The sequence below is a fragment of the Amphibalanus amphitrite genome, unplaced genomic scaffold (assembly GCF_019059575.1).
Source record: "Amphibalanus amphitrite isolate SeventyFive unplaced genomic scaffold, NRLGWU_Aamphi_draft 000059F_arrow, whole genome shotgun sequence".
Classification (NCBI taxonomy): Eukaryota; Metazoa; Arthropoda; class Thecostraca; order Balanomorpha; family Balanidae; genus Amphibalanus; species Amphibalanus amphitrite.
The window spans coordinates 428,825-454,232 of NW_024881555.1; the positions used below are offsets into that span (position 1 = coordinate 428,825).

Consider the following 25,408-nt stretch of genomic DNA (forward strand, 5'->3'; position numbering starts at 1 on the left):
ATAGCTGGCGGGTACAAAAAGTCGGCGGGCACGCGCTCACTGTCCGTCTGCTGGCGCACAAAGGTGCCGTCGGTGCGGCGACGCCGGCCACCAGGTCAGATAGCGTGCCTTCGCCATAATGCGCATCGATTCGTCCAACTGGACCGGAGCTCATCCATTATTCGAGAGTCGGCGTAACGTGACGGGTGCGCCAATCAATGGCGCTCGCGTCGCCGTGCTGTCGCGCCGCGCTCGTCTCTCTCGCGTGACGCACGCCAAATGAGCGCACGCGCGGCAAATCCGACGCCGATGCGCGCCACAAAGAGGGGACGCGCTACGCCGTGCACGCCGCTGCTCACTAATCACCGATCGAGAATCGATGTAGACAGTCGGACCGTTGCGTGGCGCGGTGCGGCGCGCTCGTCTCCGCGGCGCACCTGGTGCGTCACAAACGCCGCCGCGGCGATCAATAGCGCACATCTCGGGCCGTCCCCAGCGGAGATGAGTCGGGGCGAGCTGGCAGACAGAGTCGGGACGTGCCTCGCTCAGCTCATGAGCCGAGACTGCAAATGGCCTCGGCCAAACAAAGGCCGTTTTCTTACGAGGATTTCTGGCTGGCCTTAATGACGTTAATGGCCTCGTTGCCGTAATGCCCACTGGTGAGAAGATAAATGATCAAGTCCAAATGCCAGACGGATCCCGATATGCTCTCTTGGAAAATGGCATCGCCGACAGGCGCCTTAGTGCAAATTGCTTTTAGTATCATCAAGGCCTCCGTAAAACTCATCCCTCGCAGCTGGGTCCAATTTCGGAATGAGCTGCCACACTGCGCAGTGCGCACCCCAGCCAGCCGCTGTCGGGCTGCCTCACCGTGTGTCCGGCGCGTGGTGTTCCGCGGCTCGCTCTGCCGCGTGGCGTCCCGCGCTCCCCTCCGCTGCTCCCTGTCCGCCTCCCAGTCACCGTGTGACGCGGGTCCGTTCGAACGGCGCGCGGCACCCGTCACCGGCGGCGCCCCGCCCCTCGCGGCTCCCGTCCGATCCCGTCCCTCCCCGCCGCTCCCCGCGCGGCTCCCCTCCCCTGCCCTCCCCTCGGGTAGAGATGTGCGCGGCCAGAATCCAAACCGACCCGCGACAGCTGCTCGCCCCGGGCTCGCGGTCCGAGCCTGAATGGAGAGCAGCAAGTTATCGGGGGCAGGAGCTTTTGAGAGACCATTTTGGTCTGTGTTCTTTATTCAGTACACGAATGTTGGTCAAAGCATAATCCTGCGTCGCGCTTGGATAGAGTTTGGCCGAGAAAATGTTTCATATTTACATTTTCGAGACACATTTAATGAGCGGTTTTCGAGTTAGCGACTGGCAGTTTAACCCAGACTGTAGGTCTATTTGTCGTTTTGTCTGCATGGCAGTATCCCCATCAATAGGACGCAACAATAGAGCATTGCAAAAAAACGAACCTAGGTAATCATCCAGCAGCACTTTCCAATAAATAACAAAGCAGAACAATGGGTGCAGCTCGGGACAAAAGTGCCGTTCACATTAGTAACGCACAGGAGTGGCTATTAAATACCCCCAGGGGCACGCTGACGAGGGCTCCTTTGTTCCCGCCCGGCGACGCCCCCAGGCGCTGCACGCTCGTTTTACTAACAGGCTAACTTCTGCGCAAGGCGAGCGGCTTAACCCGCGAACCCTCTCTCTAAACAAACATCAGAAATCGGAGTGTCGACGGCCGATCTAACATTAATACGCCGCCTGTCGCAACGGCGATAACAACCGCGGTTAGTATTCCGACGGCGAAAGTCGGCCCGGTGTGGGGCTGGACGGCGTACCCCGAACCGTCCGGGTAACAATCCCCGGACCGCCTGGTGATAATCCCCGGACGGTCCGGTGGCAATCCCCGGACCGTCCGGCTCTGCGGATTAGCGGCCCGTGCTGAGCCGGGAATTCCGCTCGGGCGGAATCAGCAGTCCTCCGTCGAGCCGGGCGTTCCGCGCGGGGCGGAATCTGCGCGGTCCGCCGTCGAGCCGGGCGTTCCGCGCGAGCGGAATCTGCGCGGTGGCCGCCCTGTCAGCGGGGCGGAATCTGCGCGGTGGCCGCGCTGTCAGCGGGACTGACGACTGTGGGCCAGTCTATCGACCGAGCGGTATCGGGTCGCTGACAGCAGTGTCTGCCGAAGGCGGCCGATAAACACGCCTGGTCCGATACGGGGCTCGGCAGCGGCGACGGCGCCCCCACCACGGCCATCCGGTGTCGGGTGATGACATTTCGGACTCGAGCTACCAGGGATTTAGGGGAGGGTTGGCGGTGACCTCAGATGACCTCTGGTGTTGGGGATTGGGAAAGGTCCCCCATCAACCGCTATGAAATGGGGGAGGGGTGCGGTGATGGCTTCGTGTGACGGCTTTCAGTCAGCTGGGCAAACTGGATTTGTCTGTTCTTGACAGTGAGCACCCAGTCTTTGTTCTATGTTTGATGTCTGTGAGACTGTCTCGCCACTTTCGGGATGTCTTAATTTACTTCTTGCTCGATTTAGCCCTCAACTTTGTGTTAGTTTGAGTGTCTGGCAACAGAGAGAGAGAGAGAGAAAAAAATTGGCTCATTAATTTTGATATTTCTATTTCAGAAGTTGGCCTAGACTAGGTCAAACAAAGTTCATCCCTGTAAACATCCTTTCAAGAGACGGTTGTTTCCAAGCGGAATAGCAGCTTCAGTTACTGGCAGGGGCTATAACAACCTCGGTAAGTAGCAAATGCTGAAATTCTAATGGTATTCAACTAGCCCGCTGCTAGCATCAACCACCTAATTAAATTTCCCCGGAACCCACCGGTATTCAACGTAATGCTAATGATACATGATATTAGAATTCAGCGAGTAACTATATTTGCTGATTTCTTATCTTCAGATGACCGCATCTGCTGTGACCTTGTGTCCCTGAGGCGCTCGGATGCGCCGCGCACCGCTCCGCCCGACCCGAGGATAGGGAGGGGGGGGGGGCTGCATAATTCAGGCGTCCCGCGTGTAACGTGATTTTCGGCCGGGTAATAGGCCGAATAAATAGATGGTGGCCGCGCGCCGACCGATGGGTCGATGTCTCGTTTACCCACACGGCCGCAGCCCCCGGTCCGGATCGGCCTCCGGCGGAGGAGGTCCCCCGGGCTCACAGGGGAATGGTGACGTCATACATAGGTGGGAGGAGCTGATCGTTGGAGAAGAGAGAGAGAGAGAGAGAGAGAGAGAGAGAGAGAGAGAGAGAGAGAGAGAGAGAGAGCGAGAGAGAGAGAGAAAGAAAGAAAGAAAGAAAGAAAGAAAGAAGGAAAGAGAGAGATTCTAGAATAATGAAAATGATGCTGGAGAGAGAAGGATCTGCATTGGCGGCAGATAAAAGTATCTGTGACTTTGTGAAAGGTTTTCTCAGCAGAAACATGACGATTTTTAATTCCAGTTTGATAATGATATATTTATATCTTCAATATTCTTACCATTATATTTTTGTCTGCTTGGAGTTCAGGTTGCACTCTGGGTCTTTCAAGGCTATTGAGCTGTATTTTATTGAGCCACATGGATGAAACCATCCAGCGAGCTAAATAAAAATTACCCGCGATAATTTTAGTGCTTTGTTATTTCTTTCGTTTGTTTAGATCTGTATGGTTCTGCGATAGGAGCAGGCTTCATTGCGGATGCTTTCTTTACATCTACAGCCTGCTCAAAGGAAAATATAGAGGAACACAAGAAATTGAAATATATTACAATTCATTGTGCCTGAAAATGGCACAACACGTTGAACTGTACCTGAAAATGTCAGAACAGTAGCCGCAGGAGCGGTCTAGTGTTCTCGGCGCCGCGCTCCTTGGTTACGTTACGTTCCTGTGCTCGTAGCCTGTGCTGCAGTCTCCGTGCACACCGGCACAGCCTACCCTGATCTCTACAGGCGGCGAGACGCCGAGCGCCGGGCCTCAAGCCGGGAGACTGCGACGGGCGAACACCAAAGACGCTAGGTGTGCGGCGGCACAGTCTATCCGAGATCTGACAGGCGGCTGCTGCCCGTCTTGAGGACGGCCGGAGACTGGAACTTGAGCGAACCTGCGTGTTTTAGTCACCGTTTTGAGAACGATGGGAATGGGTTGGTGACAAAGTTTTGGCCATAGATGCAAGCCAGAGGCTATGAGTCGATTTCCCTTACGTTTTTAGAGAAAGTAGGATCAGTTCATTAGGACGTCACATCGAATAAATGGCAAAGGTGTCAGTCTCCACTCTCTTCATACAGCCGGTCCACGGCGGAACGCTAGCTGAAAAGAAGCAACTGGCATGCACTATGCTGCAAATCATACATTGTTTGCGCTTTTCTGGTAAACCAATTTCTAAATATTGTTTTGAATATCATGACAAAAGCCTTACTTATCTTTTTATCACTTCAATTCTAAACAATAAAGCACGTATAGCTAAAAGTAAAGAAAAATGCTCGTCAAACTCACACCAAGGAGGAACATCGAACAACTCTGGCAGTATGGCACAAACGGCAACCGAATACAACAGCTGAGCGACTTTCGATGGCTCGTCGCTTACTACTGTTACTATTCTATCTACGGGTTGCCGTGTCTGCGCTGTTTACGGCTCTGCGGAGAGACGGCGCTGGGCGGTACTCACCTAGTACCGGCGCTGGGCAGGCCAGCAGCGCTGGGCGGCCGCCGGCGCTGGCCGGGGCGGCGGCCGGTCCGTCTGCCAGCGACCGGCCGAGCCGAGAGATGTCGGCTCGGCCGCCGTCGCCGCCCCTGCCGCCCGCCCACCTGCGCGCGCTGAACGCGAGTGGGCGGATCGCCAGAGGCGTGTCCAGGGCTCTGAGAAGGGGAGGCGGGGGACGGGAGGACAGCCGACAGGGGCGTACAGAGGGGCGTGAGAGTGGCAGGGAAAGGGATTTGATAGTCTGATGCGTAAATCATACGAAAAGAATGGCAGATGCAGATAAAATTTGAAACTTCGCTTGTTAGGAGCTTAGCTGTTTATTTTTTACGATTAAAGTGACTTGTTTTAGAGAGAAACGTTTCTTAAGTGATAGAAATGCTAAAAGGGCTCACAAAAGGCTCACACAATAGTGTCAAGGTATTTTGATTCCACCTCAAATGCATTGTAAGCTTCGCAAAAACAGCAAATGTCCCGGAATTTTCAGATATTCTCAGTTAAGGTATACCTAATTTAATTGATGCTGCTACCGAATCTGCTCATCGCGCCTGAATTCATGCATCATCAAAAGTTGCGACAGAATACTCTTTGGCAAGTTAGGTTAAGCCAATGTCTGTTTTGAATGGAAGCAAATGAAGAGCAGACTTACATTTAGTCTATAACTACCTTATTCAACATCCCTCTGTGACCATTTCCACTAACTCTGATAAGAATACATTTTCGTCTGTTTCATCAGTCTTTCCCGCCGTTCCCTGAACTATTACATGGTCATGTCCGCCGCGTTCGGACCAGCTAACCGGCTGGTTGGGAAGCAACTCTGGCCATCCTACTGGCTCGGTCTCCGCGCAGAGCCGCCGGCAACTCCGGCCATCAGACCAGCTTGGTCTCCGCGCCGATCCGCCGCTGAGCGAACCGATCTCAGCTCGCGCCAGTAAACGGCATCGGCCAATTGACGGCGGCCGCTCCGGGCCGGAGCGAGGCCCGCTTCAATCTGCTCGGAATCGGTCCGCGCCCGGTGCCCGGCCGTTCGCCGCCGCCGGGCGGAGCGGGTCGAGCGACCCGTCCGCCGGGTCAGGCGGCCCCGAGTTCAGCCGAGAGATGACGAGCGGCGGCGGAACGACGGGTGTCGACGGACAGAATTTAAACTAGGGTACACTCGGCGGGTCCGCTGATAAATCATGAACAGTGGAATTCGTCGAACATTGTGGACACGAGGACTAAATCTGATTACCGACGTATCTGCTGCACTTAGGCACTAATCTGAGATTCCCTGTGACGCCGCGCGCCGCACGTTTGCGCGCTATTTTCGCCGGCGGCCGCCAGGTCCGGGCAACTACTGCCGTCGGGTCGGGCACGCGCCGTCAGCACCGGCTCCGGGCGTCGAACGGGGCCCGGATTACCGGCTGCGGGCAGTTCCGGGAACCGAGCCCCGGCCGGAGCGCCATTCTCGGTCCGAAAAGCGCGCCGCGAGAGCTCGGCTTAGCGCGCTCGGCCGGCCGGCGACATGGGGCTATACAGGGGAGCGGTGGTGGTCGGGAATGGCTGCTGGAAATATACAGGTGGCCGGGGCTACTGGGGCATACATAGAGAATTGTAGCTGGTCGGGCTACTAAGCTGGGGAGGTCCATCACTCAAACTTTTTCCAGTCAGGCTCAGAAATTAGCGGCATTCGGAGCAGCGTCAACCAATGTACCTAATGAGTGGCTCTCAGTGAGGTCCGAGGATATAAAGCTCTTATGATTGGGCGCAAGGTGTTAAAGGTTTGCATCATCTTTGAAAACATTAGAGTGCAATTAAGTCCTTTTTGCAACGTTTAAATTGAGTTTTGCAATTACATACTTTATAGTGTCATAGATTCCATAATAAATCCTAAGAATAAATGAATGTCCCAGAGCTGTCTTTGCATTGGATACAGTTATCCAAATTCTTAGATAAGTGTCCATGCCTCATGCATCCTCTCTTCCTCGTCAAGCAATGAAAGTTTCAAGGCAATTGCTCTGTCAGCGCAGCTAATGTTAGCATTTACTTTCTCGAGGTCAGGTCATCTGACATGACGTGGTGACCTGCTCTCAACTCAGATCCGAGGCAAATATTTTCACTTTACGTAAGAAGTGTTTGATAATGCGCGTCACCGTTTTCTTAGCTAGTCGTGAAAATCGCGGGGGGGGGGCGTGTTTACGTGATGAGTGATTACCACCGCCCTTGTCACAATGAGGGTGGCTGATAGAAAATATGGCATTGATTCGTATTCATATATTGGCGTTTCAAAGTTTTTTTTTTTGCGTTTGTTCTTCGCGGCTGGCCTGTTCTTGCCAGCCTATACCCGGCTTCTTAGATGGATGTTTTATCCGTGGGTGGCACGTATATCATGCCGGATGGTTTACGGGGCTTTGTAGTTTGTTGTCTGAAAAGATGGCCGGCGTTCGTTTCATATCGCGGCGTGTGTCGTGGACAGGCTGCCGGCCGTTCTCCGTGACGAGATTGTCCTCTGAGAACCGGCCGGTTTTCGGAACGGCCTACACTTTGTGGGCCGTTCGTTGGCACCCCTTCATGAGCGCGGCAGACGTCTGGCGGCAGGCATTCAGGCGTTATTTCCAGCCCGCCGCCTGGGGCGATGACCTCTGAGCCCGGCCTGATGACCAGCTCGCCAACAGCCTTCCGTTTGACCCCGCCACTGACGTCGACAGCCGGATGGATTTATTTGGCCGCTCAGCTGCGCAAAGACGGCATTTGTGGCGGAAGCAGCGGCGATATTGCGGCGCGCCCGACCCGATCCGGAGGCTTCCGTCTTGCAGCGACGGCCCTCATCTCGCCGCCCCGCTGCAGCCGACCAGTGACGTTGCACAGACGCAGGTCGCCATGGTAACCGTCTGGCGTCGGGCTGGTATCGGGGGGTTCGGGCGCCGCGCAGTCTGCCGCCGTCTGGCCCTTGGTCTGGCCTGTTTGCTCTCGGAAAAGTTGGTCGCCGCCGGCGGCTGCCGCGCCCTGGAGATGTTTGCATTAATCAGGACACAGTGCAAGAGCTGCACGATGGCAAACAGCCGCCGCCGTGCTACTGATGTTTGAGCTCAGGAGCGAGAGTCCCCACTCCCGGATCAAACGGGGGAGATGTGCCGTTATGTGTAGGACCAGGGTTTCTATCGGGATTGAGACCAATGTCGATTTATGTCGTTCGAATGCTGGCCATAAATTCATTCGTATTCAATTTCTCAACAAAATTGCTCAATGAATCAAGATCCCTCTAGTCTGTTCAAGTCATGAATGAAGATTATGTTGCAGCCTGCACTGGTAGCTCGGGGGACTTGGAGCATTTGGCCGAAATTGATCACATTTTTTATTTCATGTCGGGAATACAAAATAAAAAAGTACCTACATATTGGTACGCGAGCTTCTTAATTTTAGTGTCCATAATCGTGTTTTTTCTCGGCCTGTCCGATCGCATAAAGTTCACAACTAAATACGGCACGAGACGAACGATAGGAATGAATAGAAAATCAAAAACTAAAATCGAGAGTAGGATGTTTTTCAGCTAGCCAGTGTTGAAGTTATTTAGGCTTCACGTGCGCTTTTCATTAAAGCGCTTAAAGGTAGTGTGCCACCTTTGAAAGATTTCCCATTTTATTTTTCCTAGGATAAGAAGCTTCTGTTTTTACCTAATATCGCAAAAAAAAATCAAAAATGGGCCTGGAATAGTGCCTTTTTCGCCTAAAAGTTTATCGGTTTTTAGATATGTATAACAACTGTAGTGGGCTCACCTGCAAACAGGCGTCGGGCAACAATCGCGAATGCGGCGCACTTGTGACAATAAGCAAAGGTCATTATAGTGTTACGACCATACGACGTACGGGAATGAGTTATCAGCTGTCTAATAGTAGACAACACAATGTCGAGCCTTAAACTGTAAGCCCGTATTGGTATTGTTTCTTTTATTTGGCTGTCGAACATTATTTATGGTTTGAAATATGATTTTATGTAAAATAATTGATATGAAAAAGCCGTCTTATAAGTTATGACCCCATTTCACCACACGCAAGTGGCAGAAATGACAATGATCAGCTGACGCATTTTTCTTGGCCGAAGTCAGAGCGCGCAGCCCGACGCACCACCACCGCACCACAAAGTATGAGCAGAAGCCGCGCCCAAAGCCAGGGCCCCGGTAACGTGAGGTAGCCGAGTCGGGGCAGCGTGCGCTGACCCAAGCCGGGGCCGCAGCTTTGGGCGCGGTCTACCGCATCCCCGCGGGCAGCCCCGGGCTATCACATGACACCGGGAGGACGCGCGGCTCCGGCTTGGGTCAGCGCACGCTGCCCTGACTCGGCTACCTCACGTTACCGGGGCCCTGGCTTTGGGCGTGGTCTACCGCACCACCTAACAGGCGTGTTCGAAACCGCAGGAGCTGATGATGAACGGGTTTATCGAAACTTGATTGGATGAGCATATCGGTAATAGCGATTTCAGTGTGTGCATTTATTGTTCATAGTGGTGTGAAATGTGGTTGGGGTACGACCGACAACCCGTCGGGGCGAATTTCGCACTGGGGTACTCAAAATTTGAAGAATTTAAGACGTTTCCATGAGTTTTGAAGGTATGGATAAGTTCTAAAAATCCGGTTCTCCTTATCTGGGCCATTAACTCCATACGGTCCAAGAAAGCTGGCACACTACCTTTAAAGCGATTAGACAGGCTTAAAATCCGACTGTAATTGGGAGCTTTGTCGCTGAGGTCACCTTTTCTACCAAGAAATATGGATTCCTATTTAGTGAAAAAAGTATTTCAGATTATTCGGTTGTGTTACTTGTGCCTTTTACTCATACCTAAATTAAACGGAGCTCGAAGAATGCTATTTTTTTAGAAGGATGGTTTTGTCCTTGGCTTTGTCTCTCGCCACGAAAGCGCTTAATTGAAATCTGTCCACCTTCAGGCTGTTTTCGACTTTACTCGTATTGTAAAAAAAGAAAAAAAACACGTGGAAAACAGTGTTACTACAATTTGTGTCCATTTTTGTGTCTGTAGGATTTTTAATGTGTCGATGCTTAGAAAGACATTTGGCTATGCGGGTTTGTTCCCGTTACGTGGTAGATACCAACTCACCCTAAGTAGTGTCCTGTTAAACCCAACCTTTATTACAATGCCGCTCCCTTTTTCAGTTAATCTGCCGGTTACTTTCTCATTTCGGCACCTGAGACCTGCCCGCCTTCTCGCGACACGTTTTCGCCGCGATACCTGGACGCCATCTTTAGAGGACTTTAGGACGGTGCCTCCACTGGCGGCAACATGCCTCCATCAACCATGAACACAGAGGTAAGTCGTGCTCTTCGTGAACTTGTCTGAGTTTCTGTCAAAGAATCTTAGTCTTTCCATCCCGTATCTCACTACTTCTTCTCTGTCTTCACTTCTTCATTTTTTCATCCTTTATTTACTCCCGTTTTCCCTTCCCATGCTTTCTCATTTGATCTCCCTTCTTCTACCCCCTTTTTCCTCTTCCTTTCCCATAATTTCACCCTTTCCGCTCTCCCTCTCCCCTTTTCCTCTCCGAGAGGGCAGCTCCAGCCCTCTGTCCCTCCCTCTCATCTCCCGCTGCCCCCGCCGGCGCCGGCACCAGCGGGCGGTCACGGAAGCAGATGCAGATTACATCTGGCTTCCATGTAAATGGGGCGGCCACCGCCGCTCCCGCCACCTAATGAACGAGCTATTTGCATGCGGCGTCCGGCGCGGCGCCATTGTCGGCCCGATTTACCGTCGCCCGAGTCGCCCGCGGCCGGCCGCCCCCGCCGCCGCCCCCGCCCGGGGCGGTGCTGGGATGGCCCGCCCGCCGGCCGGTCGGAGAAGCGTCCAGCGGCGCCGGCGGCGGTAGTCGGTCTATGATCGTGTGTCATAACAGCGCCGGTCCCATGTGCATTGTAAGCGTCGGCCGGCCTGAGTGGGCTCGCCCGGCGAGGGCCGCTGGAGTTTAATCCGACGCCGGCGCTGGTGAGCCCGATATTGGGTTTGGCTGCACGTATATTGCGGCCGGTGGACACGGCAGCATTATTGAGTGCGGCTGTGGGAATGAGTCAGCTCATACCTATGTAGAGGAGGAGCGAATTGTGCAAAAATCGGAAGCAGTTCAGCACGGAAGTAATGAAATGATAGTGTGATGAAGTTCATCGAAGCGCGAGCTACAAATGATTGGCCTTTCAACTCAATGCGTCTATTGATAATTCTTTCTATCGAATACGTGAGAGGTCGGAATTCGGAGTTCCTTTTCTTCCTTTGCCTAAGGCCGTATGGTTTCTTAAAGGCCGCCGTCCACTGTGACGGAATTCCGTCCGGAGTCCGTCAGGAATGTCGCCGCACGCTGACCGCATCCGGACCGCAGACGGAAAGCTCACGGACACTTGCTGACACTTTGTGAAGAGCAATTATCAGTTATTACAAAAGAAAATATAGCAATTTACTAGCATAACATAGTGCTGCCATGTCAAGGAAAATTTGTTTACTTACTTCATCTTGAAAGAGTTGAAATTATTTCTTAAATTTGCAATTGAAAACTCGAAGACGGAAGACTGTACCTGTCCGCGTCCGTTCCGCCTGCGTTCTCCGCAGAAAAGTTCAACATGTCGGACTTTGTTATTTCGTTTCCGTAGCAACCGCTTCCGAAACGCTTGCGGAGAGCTGACGGAAAATCAACAGCTGATTGCCGTTCGGATGCGGTCCGCACGGAACGCACACGATTTCCGTACGGACCGGATGCGCCCATAGGGTTCTGTGTTAAATTCCGTACGGACCGCACGCGTTCCGCACAGTGGACGGCGGCCGTCCTCCCAGAGCATAACGAGATACATGGAAAAGGTTCATCTGACTGCGTAGAAAGAATGCTCAAGCTTCGGTGCGCCTGGCTATTACATGCTTTATTATCAACTTCTGATCGAGTAATTACATTTACGATAGTAGGTCACTCACCACCATTTCAAAAACTGGTGTACGATAATATTTGCCGCCGAAGTTCAGACATTTGATTCAGCTGGTAGTTCCGCCTGCGGAAACTGACTTCACTTATCAGCGCTTCCGGGCAATGGACAAATTGTAGTGATAAATGCCTTGCGAACTTTTATAATGGATGGTCGCTACCCGAAACCGCGGCCATTTGGTGTGTCAACAGCTCATGTCGGCCGGCCATTCCGGCTGATACCATTAATTTCCGCGCTACCATGGAGTTCGTAAATTAGTCGGAATGACTCGCCGGCCCACAGAGCATTGTAGCTTGCCGCTCAGTGAATGAACCCCGCGGCTAACGCCATGGCTTTGAACTAGGTACCCCGAACTCAAAGTTCATTAGCATTATGGTGATGAAACGAGTTGCACTCAATTACTTAGATAATTGTTTCATGCAAGTAATATGTATGAAAATCCGCGATTGATTCATGCTGTTTTCGAGAAAACGTTTGTTCGATCTTTTATAACATTTTTTAATGTTTATTTACCCTGGCCGAGACAGCTATTGAAGTTGTTATCCATTGTGTCTGGCTTTGGGATAGTTTCTGTTTCTGTTCTGCTGATTTGGGTTATTTGGGTTCTCTCTGACTATTGCATGCCTGCAGACTGCGGGACAGATCCACTCTTACAGCCTGTTACCCGCGTCCAGTGACCTGCATATCCCCTTCCCGACCTCTCATCACCCCACCCGATACCTACATACCGTTGACCTCTAACCTGGCGCGACATCAGGCGACGGGCGTGGCGAGCGCCACGCGGGCGGCCTCTGGCGCCGTGGCTGCCGCCCTATCCGCCACCGGCGCCCCCTCTGCCACCGCCGCCCCCGCCGCCGCTCCCGTCCAGGCCGCCGCTGCGCCGTTCCGAAACGGGATGATATTTGACGCGGCCAAAGGGGAGACGGCCACCACGACCAGCGGCTTCAAGACGCTCATCAGGAAACTGAAGGGCACCTGGCGAATCAGCAGGTGGGTGTCCTCTGGCAGTGACGGAGGGGATAGGGATAGAGTGGGAGGGTGTTTTGTTTTAGGACTGGAATCAGTCGCTGAATGCTCAACACAATGCTCCCTCAGATAGGATTTTTCAGATCTCCTTTGAGCGAAATTTTTAATGAGCTCCATCTCCTGCATTTCAGTAACAAGGACGAGATGTTTAGCGAGATTCTCGCGCAGACGCGGCTCTACATCCTACCGGGACCGAAGGATAAATTCAGCGCGCAGGAGTTTGAGGTCAGTCTCTCGGCTGAGTTTATACAGCCAGACGTGCCTCTAATGACGTCAGTATGACGCATCTGAGGGACGTCGGCCCCCAACTTCAGTCGGTCAATCTGACGTCCATTCCGGCAGCGCGTCGGACTTCAATGAGATCTGAGCGGCCGCCGCCGGCGGGCGCGCCGCGCAGACTGCCGAGTGGACATGAGAGGGGCCCTGTGACCGGTCTGATGGCCGGCAGGGGCCAGCGGCGGCGCCTGGCGCCGATCGAGTTATGATTTCATGTCGGAGACGGACATTGGCTCGGACGTTATCCCTGTGAAAATGTGCGATGTGGCGGTGGTCCGTGCTCATGGGATTCGTCATGGGTCGGATGAATGGGGTCGGAGTGGTAGGCTCGACATTTGCTAGACTTGTTATGTGACTTGAAATCTGTAGCTAGAATGTAAACTGGACGGGCGCCGTGATGTGACTGCTGATGATGTGGTCTCAGATGCTGAAGAAGTACGTGGACGAGGGCGGCAGCCTGCTGGTGATGCTCGGAGAGGGAGGCGAGAAACTCAACAAGACCAACATCAACTACCTGCTGGAGGAGTACGGCATGAGCATCAACAGCGGTCAGTCCCGAGATCGTTTTGGTAAGGTCAATCTGGATTCTAGTGTCTAGAGTGGACTAGCGTTTTAACAGTTCGATTTTTGTGTTGAGTAGCATTGGGAAACTTTTAACTGGCGAAATATTTGCCTTTTCGTTTCAAATCAATAATCATGCATAACCACTAGGCTGTCAAATTCAAGCGCACATGAGACGTTTGGACGTTTTGAACGGTACCTGCGGTCTTTCGACTTGTTATCTTAATATATGTAAGCATCACAAGCAATGCACCGCTGTATTACAATGCCTTCAACCAATGATTAAACCACCTCTCAAACATTCCTTTGCGAGTTGACCAAATCTGCACAGAAATCCCGTTTGTCTGCGGCCACGCCGACTGTCTGGGCCGCGCTGACAATGCACCGGGTCAATTTATGGCCCTTTGTAGACCGAGCACGCCTCGGCCAGATAAGCGTTCACAGGCGGCCCACACGGCTCCCGCTGTCGTGGGGGTGCTGCAGAGATGCAGGCCCAATTCCACGAGATTTACGGCTCCCGCGGCACTCCCTCCCCACCCCCCCCCCCCCCCACCCCCCCCCGGCAGACCGCCGCGCCGAGAAAATGGTGCTGTCCAGATAAAACAACATCCACAATGGCCTTGGCTGCAAACTCTGGGATAGTCTGATGCAAAGTTTCCGCTTTGGTGGGTTCCATGGTAGGGTATCATTGTGAAGGTCTGAGACGCATCGGGGTGTAAGGACTAAGGAGGCATGGTGCGAGATTCATGTCTGAGACGCATATCGGTGTGTTGGCCTTTGAAGTGAGTGGCCTCGCTCTCTCGCCCGTCAGACGCGGTGGTGCGAACCCAGTACTACAAGTACTTCCATCCGAAGGAGTGCTACATCTCGAACGGCATCCTGAACCGACAGCTGGGGCAGCTGGCCGGCAAGACGACGCCCGGGGTCGGCATGGATGACGACGGAAACAACCCGCAGTGAGTGACGAGGCTGTGACGACCAGCCAGACGGTAGTTAGAATTCCTGATTCTGGAGTAGATACTAGTGTCTTGCAAGGCTCGACGCAGGTCCAACTCCGCTAAAAGTCCCACTGCGACTGCTTTTGTTCCCAATCCCGTCTTTTTCTAGCCAGTTTTCCGCCATTTCCATGCAGAGCCCTGGCGCTCCCGATTTCACTGACTCCCTTTCCTTTTGATCTCAAGTTTCTTGTGTCCCTGCTACTGGTCTAATCTCTCCCCCCCCCCCCCTCCCTCCCCATCAGGGCGCTGGTGTTCCTGTACCCGTTTGGCGCCACCATCAACGTGGCCAAGCCGGCGGTGCCGCTGCTCTCCACGGGCAGTGTGGCCTTTCCCAGCAACCGGCCGGTGCGTACACCAACTACCAACATACCTTCCAGCGCAGACAGGTTTAGTATAACAAGTTATACACACTGTAGCCCTCGGCCACAAGGCAGCGTGGCCTAGACCCCAGCAACCAGTCGGTGCGCACAAACCTCCCCATTGCACAGGTTTAGAATCCCAGTTCACATGTTTTAGCCCTCGGCCACAAGGCAGCGTGGCCTACCCGGTAACCGGCCGGTAAGAGCGCGTTCTCAGTGGCTCTAGTGGACAGCTGTACGGGCACGCTGTGCCTCACCGGATCGTCTTACAGGCGTTGTGCACCAGCCGCCGCTGTTTATTGCGGTGTTGTGCTTTCGTTAGAGCTTTTATTTAGTCCGTGCTCATTATTTTTGGCGCGATTGTAAGGGAGCAGTTTTTATTTTACCTTCCCTTCATTATAGCTCGCTCTCGCTTCCTGGTCTTACAATACACTCAATTAGGATACTGTCCTTTCTTTCTGAGGGTAGTTAGCTGGATGCATGCCCATTCGGTGTCCATTATTTGGTGTGCTTACATACTCGATGGTGCCTCTGATTCCGGTTCCCTCTCAGCTTTCTCATGATATCTGATGGTCCTGATACTCCGTAAAACTCACTACCGCGTCATTTGTGACCACTGCTTCTTCCTGAACAATGAATATGACCTGTTTTTTATAAATGAATGTAATTGGGTTATTTTTATCGCTCTAAAAACATGTTCAATAGATAAATGAGTCATTGCCTTTCTTTTGTTTTCACTGTTATGAAATCTTTTCACAGATATGCTCATGAAATTGTTCCTCCGTTCCTCTTTCCCAAATACCTGCTCCTTTAAAGTTCAATCTCCTTTCCTCTGCTCCCCTCGGCCCAGATCTGTGGCCTGTACCAGAACGACGCCGGCGGCAAGATCATCGCGCTGGGCTCGGTGGCCATGCTGACCGACCAGTACCTAGAGAAGGAGGAGAACAGCAAGATCAAGGATGTGCTGTTCGACATGCTCTGCTCCGGCGACCAGGTCACCCTCAACAGGATCGACGCCAGCAACCCGGAGGTGAGGCTGGGGTCGCTCTGGAGTGGAGAGGCGGAGGGGTGTGAGGGGGAGAGTGGCAGTGTGATGGTGCATGCAAGTTGCGAGGTTTCCTTAACCCGCGCCCTGGTGGGGTCTGTTTATAACGCGACCTGGTGGGTGGGGGGGGGGCTATTTTTTGCCCCCCCCCCGTATCTCCGAAACTACTGGACAGATCCGCAAAATTCAAACGGCGTTCGAAAAGCCTGTCAAATTTGTCGAAGGAAACCAAATTTCATTGACCTCGGGGTCACCGATGACGTCACAGGTCAGGTCAAAGATGAAATGTTTCACCGTTCACGGGTCTTCTAGGGAATGCGCTATAACACCGAAGAAAACGCATTTTGTCGAGAATCAGCGATAGGACGTCAGTTGCCTAGTACATATGTTGCTATAAGAGGTCACTGATAATACAAGGTCAGGTCACAGGTCAGGTCACCAAGGGTCACAGGTCAGGTCACATGAACCTAACTTTAGGTACTAAGGTTGTGCGATGCATGTTTTATGGCCAATTTTTCATTTCCAACTCAATGGTGTTGGTTATAAGACTATAGGGTACGGCTTAACCCTCGCCCGTAAACGGCGATCTGCCACCTTCGCCCATGCAGGGGGGGGGGGGGGTTGGTGCGACCCCCCCCCCCCTTGGCGTTTGAAAACGGAGCGTCGTAGAGATTAGCGGAAAAGACCAACGGATTGCTCTCGCCGCGATCTCGCGATTGGTGGTATATTTTTTGGTCCTAGGTCAACATTTGACCTACTTTTGACCGGTCAAAGGTCAAATTTTCGGAAAAATAGACTGTTTTTCAACTTTCCGCGGCGATTGCGGCAAAACGGTGGGAGATATCGACTTGAAACCTTCACTATCGTGTTCCTTGATCAATTCTCTATCGTTTGGTATGTATTTCGTTTCCCTAGCTCTAAAAATGGCGCGTTGGGAGCGCCGGAAGTGGGCAAGGTCACAGTCGGCGGCAGAAATTTGAAAAATCAAAATTTAAATTTTTGAAATCTGATTGTATTTTTTGGATTTGGGAGGTCCATTTGCTCCCTATAGAAGCTAATATTGCTGCATATTCCCATTGAGGTGACAAGAATTAGCAAAATAGTGGTTCGGGCGCTTTTCAAAAATAGTACCGGACGCTGTTCCTCTTGTGACGTCATATCTCCGTGACCTGACCTGACCCGGTCAGGTTTCTTATACCATATGATAGCCAATACTTGCCCCAACATGCATGGGAAGTTTCATCACGATCCATCAACCGATGTCCGTACCACCGGCAGGAAACCTCGGGCGTTGGCACTCAGTTTGTGAAAATCCGGCCGGAGGCTGTTCCCTTTGTGACGTCATAACTCCGTGACCTGACATGACCCGGTCAATTTTTTTTTATCAAAAGATGCGCAAGGTTTGCCCCATAAGGTACCCAAAATTTGGCGGCGCTGCGCGCCGCCGTTTTTGCACTATTTCCGAAAAGCCTCAGGGGGGGGGGGGGTTGCACCAACTAGCCACCAACTAACCCCCCCCCCCCCTACATGGGCGAGGGTTAAGTCCCTTTCTGGTGAAGGTCACGTCAAGGTGAGGTCAAAAAAGGTCCAATTTTAAAGTTGATAGTTTTTCATATAATGGGTATTGACTCGATGCAGCTCGTCACGGGGAGTCTAATGGTGGTCTTTATTTTGCGCTACGGGGTCTAGAATTGCTAAAAATTGAGTTTGAAAATTTGACGTCATCAATTTTGAACAGTTTTTTCGCTATAACTTCGCCAAAAAAAGAGATATCAATCTCAAATTTGGTATGTGGATAGAAGGCGGTAAGGACTATCACATATGTTCCGGTTTTTGCGAAATTCAAAAAACTTTTTGGATTTTTCGGCTATTATATTCAAAAAATCTATTTTTTAATTTTTTGGGGGTCAAAATCCAAAAATTCAAAAATCCGAGATAGCAGTTTTGTAGCCCTGTCAATTTTACAGCTTTTATGTCTTTATCGTTTTTCTGTATTTGCAAAGTTATAGGCCTGACAGCTATTCCCGCGAAACCCTTTTTGGGTCGAAAACGGCAGAACATGACGTCACTCTGACGTCATTTCCGGCCAACCTATCATAGCCTTTGGAAAAAAAATTTGGTCACAATGTGTAAAATTGACGTCCGGGAGGGTACTGAAAGTTTGGTGATGATCGGCGCAGCGGTTCTGGAGATATATCGAAAAGTCTGGAGGGGGGGGGGCAAAAAATAGCCCCCCCACCAGGGCGCGGGTTAAAGTAGAGTTAGGATCGTTGAAACACATTGATAAATGAGGTAAACGATCTTCCGAATGTAAGAGGTAACAATGCGAGTAAGGTAAAAAGTCACATAGGACTAAGAGTTGTTTATTAAATTTGCTTTGGGTGACGATTGTTTTAGAACCTGAAAGAAGGCTAAGTGACGTGTGCTGTAAATTTTTCTTAAATATGCCGATTCAATTACGCTGATTCACGCAACGTATTTTCAACGATAATAATGTAAACATTTGCCACGCTCTCTGCGGCCTAAACAGCGAAACAAGCCCCAAGTTTCTTTCTTGTGAAAATCAAATTAACTGAAGGAATGAAGGATGAGGAAACTTGGCAATAAAAAACATGTTTACAACGAAAAACAATGTGACAGGTAAACAAGTGCTTTGTAGCTAAGTTTTACCGAACTTTCGGAAGCCTTTTATTTTTTGCATTCAGCACCATCTCCTCAGTAGCAGGGGAGCGAACGTGTGTTTGCACTCGGCGCTCGCCCGTCGAATTTAATGCGACCGAAATTGGACCGGCCAACCACCCAGGGATTGAAACGGAATTAAATGAGAAAATCTTTCAATAACTCGCGACAGTTATATCGGATTTTCTCCTCTCCAAACAACATTATTTGAACTTTTTCTCGGCGCCAACAACATCCATTTGTGCGCGGCCGTTGCTTTGTTCTGGTGTGTTTTTGTCGTGCGGCCCGGTGTCGTGTTGTTGGCTGCCGTCCGGCTGCCCGCGGCACGGCTGTATCCCCGGTGGCGGCTCCGTCCCTGCCCCCCGGCCCGGCCCGGCTGGCTGGCCGGCGGCTGTCGCTGGCGGCGGCTCCGTCCCTCTGCCCCGGCCCAGCCCGGTCGCAGCTGCTGTCGCCGGCGGCTGTCGCCGGCGGCAGTTCCGTCCGTCTGCCCCGGCCCAGCCCGGCGGCCGCTGTCGCCGCCGGCTCAGATGTGTCCGACATAGCCGGAGAGCGTGCCGCCAGCTCGCTCAATTGACCCCCTGATTGGCAATTTCCCGAGCAAATGGTCACTTTGATATTACTTTACTTCATAAATGTGGCCCGGCGGGGCTGCCGAGGCTGGCCGGCTGGGCCTGACGGCGCCGACGGCTATTGGTCGGGACGGTGCTGGCTGCTGGCGGCAGAGCTGGTATTGATGTCTGTGATGTCGGGGCAGCCTCTGACGTCGTGTGATGTGTGTGAGATGTAGAGCGTGCTGACTGCCGGATCTGGTATTGATGTCTGTGATGTCTAGTGATGTAGAGCCAGCTTCTTACGCCGTTGAGCGATGCCTGTGATGTGGGATGATGTCGACAGATCGAACCGCTGCTGATGTTGGATGGTGTCGTCGATGTCGGGTCAGATGACTGTAGGATGACGGTTTTCGGCTGAGCTGATGTGGTATAGGAACACCTTTGCTTGTCTCCAGATAAATAAAGAAAAAAGACAGTAATCGTCTGTCGTCATTAGCTTTACGCATTACTCCTTGTCACTTCCCTGCATTTCCTTAAAAACATCGTATCGTAACATCGTAACGTAACATCGTACCTTCTCCCTACTTGCGGACAGATAAACGACTACAACCTGATCCCGAGCATGGGTCTGCTGGCGGAGCGACCGCGGGTCTGTCTGCAGGAGTCAGACAGTGTTCCGGCGGACCTGAGCAAGCTGTTCGACACCCAGGTGTACTCGGTCAACACACGGCTGGTGCCGCAGGTCCGTACCGAATGTGTGGAGGGAGGGAGGGAGGGTCAACACACGGCTGGTGCCGCAGGTCCGTACCGAATGTGTGGAGGGAGGGAGGGAGGGAGAGAGGGTCAACACACGGCTGGTGCCGCAGGTCGGTTGGGTGAGGGAGGTTTCGGAGGGAGAGATCAGGGAAGTTGGGACGTGGTTGGAGGACGGTGCTACGAAAACTGAAGTGGGATAGTTGGAGAATGCTTTGGGATGATGTTGTGACACTGGAAATGCTGCTGTAATTTAGTCCCATAAATGCCTTGAAGTAAGACTTAATGCGCATAGATAGGCAGAATCGTTGCTACGTAGCATGCAACCTGACCTAAAACTCTGTACCTCGGTACACGTATAACAGTAACACGTGGTTATATAACAAAACGAGCCCGAATATCGCCGCCGCATTGTAATTGGAACGAACGACAGCGCCGACCTATCCTAACCAATGGGCTTTACGGCCCATTTTATGATATTGCGCCGGTGAGCTCATCATTTCTGGCCGTCCACAGAGAGCGCTCCCATACCAACGATGGCGATTGGCTATGAACTAAAGGTTATGACCTGTGGCCGAAACAGTGGCCGGGTCCGCTTTGAGCAATTACGATAGTGGTGAAGTGGGCTCATTTACCAGGTGTCTTTGTATTCAGGGGATATTCCCAATGGACTGCTAACCCGTGAATAGCGAACTGTTGCAGGGGTAACGAAGCATAGAATGTCATAGAGAACACAGCGGCACTGACTGAATCGGGAACGAACACTGCACGGCGAATACGCCCTTTCGATGCACTGCTGCAAGCTCATATGAAAGCCGTTTGCAGACTGCAAAGGAAAATGTGATGGTTTCTGAAACTGCGTCGTAGCTTGAGCTTTCGTGCTGACCGAAAAGACGTGTAGGTACACAATTTTGTATTGCAGCACTGGACACTTCTTTTTGGAGCTCGATATTCCATTTTTCAACTTCATTTGCCCCATTTTCCGTCGGATATGTCGCTATGTTTAGTCTACATCTCTACAACATAAAAAATCCACAAGCGAGCACTGCCTTATGCACCTGTAAAACTCAGACATTTGCGCTCCTCTCCATTTCCGTCTCCGCCTTCCCGCACCTCCCTCCCCTGTTCTCTCCGGGGACGCGTTTCCGCCCGGTCAGCGTTCTCCGAGTGACGCCCGAGTCCGGCTCCCCGCGGCGGCGAGCGTGTCAGGCTGCTGACAGCAGCGCCCGTCGGCTCCGGCATTACTGAGGGACGGCGGAGAGAGAGCGGGAAGGGAGAGAGATAGAGAGAGAGAGAGAGAGAGAGAGAGAGAGAGAGAGAGAGAGAGAGAGAGAGAGAGAGAGAGAGAGAGAGAGAGAGAGACTGCGCGGAACCGCTTGGTTTCTGTCTTAGAAAAACAGCCTGTGAATTGCTTGCAAAATTACGTTACAGGTTTTACAATTTACTTGCCAAAAGAGCATTGGCCACAACGGTGCTGTCGTGCCTCTGTCAGTGCTACCAATGTGGACTTTATTCTTACCTGACCTAAGAAACAAAATCACCCGCCCTAATGATGTATCTCATTACGCACAGAGCTGGGCTTTGGTACGGCGAGAGTGCTGGTTTCTGCCGGTAATGCATGTTGTTTCGGTCAGTTTTTACCCGACTCCTTCCTTGGAAGTCAGATCCTACCCCGGTGCTTCCTGGTCATCAGCTAACGCCGGAAGGCGAACGAAACTCGAAACCCGATTACCGTAGCAGCTTCAACCTATCAGTGCAACCATGCCAGATGTAATGAGTCTGAGTAGTGTGTTCAGCTCTTATCCTTCCACAACCATAATGTCTTGCAATGTTATGAACCGTTAAATCCATGTGCATTTAATGTTTAAAGTACATACCCTGCTCTGCTTTTCTGCGACATTCACACGTGATTTGTCGAGTCCCACTGACACCGCCCTCCATCCGCCACTGACCTCCACTCACCCCGTCCGCTTCTCTTCCTAAGGCTCTGGACATCTACAACCAGCTGAACGTGAAGCATGAGATGCTGCGCCTCATCACGCCGCAGTTCGAGACGCCCATGCCGCCCCTGCAGCCGGCGGTCAGTGGGAGTGTCCGGGTGGATAGTGGCAGAGAGACTTGACTCGATGTTTTAGTAGAACTAAGAGTGTATGGCTAGCGGGATTCGGAGATGCGCATTATGCAGTAATACCGGGATTCAAAGGCTCGTCATTGGGACAAACTTTAGGTAGTGTGGCCGGTGGCGGTTAGCGGAGGCATAAGTTCACCGTTTTTTTCGTTTTTTTTTTGTATGGAAGTAACCTTTTCATTCAATGTATTATCTAGTATTGCCCCAAATAACGCCCTGGTATTTTCCGCAAGAATGATATGGACTGCCCAGTCAATCATAATTTTCTGGGTCCAACTGAAGTTTCATGCGACACTGGTCGCCACCGCCGTAGCTCATCAGTCGTGCTTTTGTGTGGTCAGATCTTCCCTCCGGCGTTCCGCGAGCTGGACAACCCGCCGCTGGAGCTCTACGATCTGGACGAGGCCTTCAGCAGTGATAAGGCCCGGCTGGCGCAGGTCACCAACAAGTGCACCGACACAGACCTCGAGTTCTTCGTCAACGAGTGCGGCGAAATACTCGGTAAGACGAGCGGGGGAGGGGTTCGCGGGAGGTGGGGTTAGCTTGCTCGACTGTCTTTCGTTGGAATGTGTTGTATCGCAAGAAGCGCAGATCGTTCTCTGGCCTTGGTAGATCGCGGAATGCCGAGTGATTGAACAATGCGGAGTTTAGACCGAGTGTAGTAGGTGTGTTGAACAAACGTGTTATACGCATATTGCTTATGCTGTCACTTATCTGAGGAATGTTGCTGCGTTTGAAATTTTAACATTGATGCGAAGTTCCAAACTCTCAAGAATCGAAGCTGGCACTGGTTAAGATCTTTTGACATAGGAACGAGTCAGGCCTGTTTCGGCCCGACTGATACCAATCGGTGGTTTAAAACTGCGCCGGGCCGCCATTTCTCCAGTGGCGCGGCCCACTTCCCCGGCCATCATGCAATCATCGATCCCCGTCTGTGGCATCATTGGCCACGTTTGGCGGACCTGCCGCTCCCGTATAGCTCAGGCCCGGGGCTGGACCGGGCTGCGGGAGAGCCGGTTGTCGGGCTGGAGGAGCTGGGTGTCACTGTCGGGCTGGACCGGGCTGGAGAGACCTACCCAAGTGTCTCTGGGTATCTGGGCTAGCTCAGCTCGCTACCCAGCTACCCCATCCACTCTGCCGGCCATGGTGGCTCGGTCGGGCCCCGTTCAGGCGGCGAACCGTATGAGCCCGCCGCTCCTCCGCCGCCAGCGGGCGACAGCAGAGAGGGCGGGATGGTATTGCCGCCATCAAAGTCACGCCACTCTCGGGAAATGAGATGGGACATTCGGTAAAGTGGTCCCTTTCATACGAGTCGCGTCGCTTGATGTGATGGGATGCTCTGAAAATGCCGCCGGCTCTCCCATTTGACGGCGCTGCTGTCACAAACAGCACTTGTCATCACACCGTAGCTGCCAGCATTTGTCGCAATGTCGAACATTGCAAGTTACATAATGTGCGAATGAAAACAGATGATATCGCCCGTCGTGATCTGTCCATTTCGGGGCGTTCCAGGCATCACTGCGGGGCTGCAGCCGGAGTGTCGCACCGCCAGACACATTCTGGAGCATGTCCTGTTCCAGCTGACCGACTATCGCAAACTCAACCAGGTGGGTCCTCCCACTCCGCCTTAGGGGCAGCGATTATCGGTAGTACATGCCTCGGGGATCATATTCGTAGTAATCGTCGGTTTGTCCTTGTTTCGAACTCAACGCTCACTTTATCTTGATTTAAACTAATGTTGGCCGCCTTAACCCTATTCCTGGCGGGGGAGGGGGGGGGGGGGCGGGCCTTTAAGGCCCCCTTCAGGTTTTTCTTGTGCCATTGCCAAACGCCGCAAGACTGAAAGCTCATACTCGGTGACTTTTTCTAAACATTCATTGCGCACATTTTGACAAAAAAAGTTGCCTGGTCAGGTCAGGTCAGGTCACCAGAGGCGGTTTGGTGACCCCACCTCAGAAAAGTTTGCAATCACGCCAGAGCTAGAATTTTTGACCGATCAATTTCTTCTCTTCAGGTTTTAGTTAGGGTACCAGTATGTGCAATTTGCATATCTCAGAATTTTCATATCTGTGACCTGAGGTCAGGCCAGACTCGTGACCTTTACATTGCAAGCCTATGGGAAAATATTGAAACGCCTCCTGCTTCGTGTAAACGAGTCAAAACCACCCAATTCTTTCAGTATTATGGAGGATTATCTCATCGGTGATGATCCTGGTGCCGCTAATTGACAGGGGCACCGGCAAAGGTCATCTGAGGTCATGTGACGTCATAAATCGTTTTTCTGTCAATAAATCACGACATGATGGTGCTAAAAACTTGAAAGGGGTACCAAACTGCTCGCCTGGTCAAGGCACGTCGTTTGGTATGCAGCATGACCATACCCCACAACCTCATTGATGAATGACCTGACCTTGACCTCAGGTCAAATTTCAAATTGACCTGTGAAGGTCATCACATACTTATTTCGCATCGCCTCGGCGAGAGCAACAAAAAATGTATTGGTTTTATGTCTCTATGTTTCTTAGTTTAAAAGTTATATAGGTAACTAATTCCAAAACATTTTATCGTTGATGACCTCTGGTGACCTCAATATTGACCTGACCTGAAAATGTTTTATGTAAAAGTTGTAGATCTTTAAACGACCTATCAAACGCCGTTTGCCGTTTGTCGCTGCGATGTGTAGTTTTTTAGATCTGAAGGGGGGGCCGAATCGCCCCCCCCCCCACGCCAGTTTCTTGTCCCGGCGGAGCCCGCCAGGAATAGGGTAAAGTTGCGAAGTAATCGGAGCGAAATTCATGAATAATCCAAGTTTCTCCGGTCACCTACTTACGCCTTACACTTTAAATTTGTCGACAGGGCGGCTGAGACGAATGTCCGATACATCTGCAGAGAGCAGCGATCGACTCAGGGACATCACATCCTCTCACAGCCAGTCACTCCTCATTGTCTTGTTCTTGGCCTTCCTCTAGCGTGCTGGATATTCAGTTTCATCTCGTGATTACGCGAGTCATTTGTGTGTAGCTGTGTTCCCTTTAATTTGTGCTATTCCAGTGACGTTTGAGCCGCGTCCAATGTCGCTCTCGCCCGTGACGCGTCCAATGTCCCTGCCATCCGCCCCGGCCGACCGATTGTTTTTCCGCCCGCCATCCGTCGCCTCTGAGGGAGCGGTATTTGATGTCGCGCCGGCCGATTCGTAATTTACCGCCGGGGCATCTGTCGACAGCCGCTCGCCCCGGACGGCGGAGGAGTTCAATAAAATGTTAATGCTGACAGCGGTTCATGATGGCGGTTTTAGTGGTGGGGAGAGGCGGACGGGTGTCTGCGAGCGCCGGTGGACGCCGAGCCAGGCAGGTGCTGCCACCTGCATCCGGCTGCGAGAACCTCCGCTGGAAGTCCTCACCCAGACTCGGGCAGAACCCGCGCACCAGCC

General features: G+C 52.1%; 1 protein-coding gene across 21 annotated transcripts in view; it reads left to right on the top strand.

The window, feature by feature from the left end:
- Positions 1-25,258, top strand: part of LOC122378436 (intraflagellar transport protein 52 homolog) — a 104,083-nt gene extending 78,825 nt beyond the window's left edge. For 10 of the 21 annotated variants that reach the window (XM_043359489.1, XM_043359492.1, XM_043359495.1 and 7 more), the window contains 13 exons: positions 2,599-2,713; positions 9,800-9,953; positions 12,360-12,592; positions 12,760-12,853; positions 13,329-13,452; positions 14,277-14,421; positions 14,706-14,808; positions 15,673-15,852; positions 19,693-19,839; positions 21,835-21,930; positions 22,320-22,479; positions 23,491-23,585; positions 24,835-25,258. In XM_043359489.1, coding sequence (XP_043215424.1) covers positions 9,927-9,953; positions 12,360-12,592; positions 12,760-12,853; positions 13,329-13,452; positions 14,277-14,421; positions 14,706-14,808; positions 15,673-15,852; positions 19,693-19,839; positions 21,835-21,930; positions 22,320-22,479; positions 23,491-23,585; positions 24,835-24,843 — 1,413 coding nt within the window. In that variant the 5' untranslated portion in view covers positions 2,599-2,713; positions 9,800-9,926 and the 3' untranslated portion in view covers positions 24,844-25,258. Of the gene's footprint in view, positions 1-2,598; positions 2,714-8,168; positions 8,240-9,799; positions 9,954-12,359; positions 12,593-12,759; positions 12,854-13,328; positions 13,453-14,276; positions 14,422-14,705; positions 14,809-15,672; positions 15,853-19,692; positions 19,840-21,834; positions 21,931-22,319; positions 22,480-23,490; positions 23,586-24,834 lie in introns of those variants that run through there. The other 11 variants (XM_043359486.1, XM_043359487.1, XM_043359500.1 and 8 more) reach the window with 2 other exon arrangements.
- The last annotated feature ends 150 nt before the right edge of the window (positions 25,259-25,408 follow it).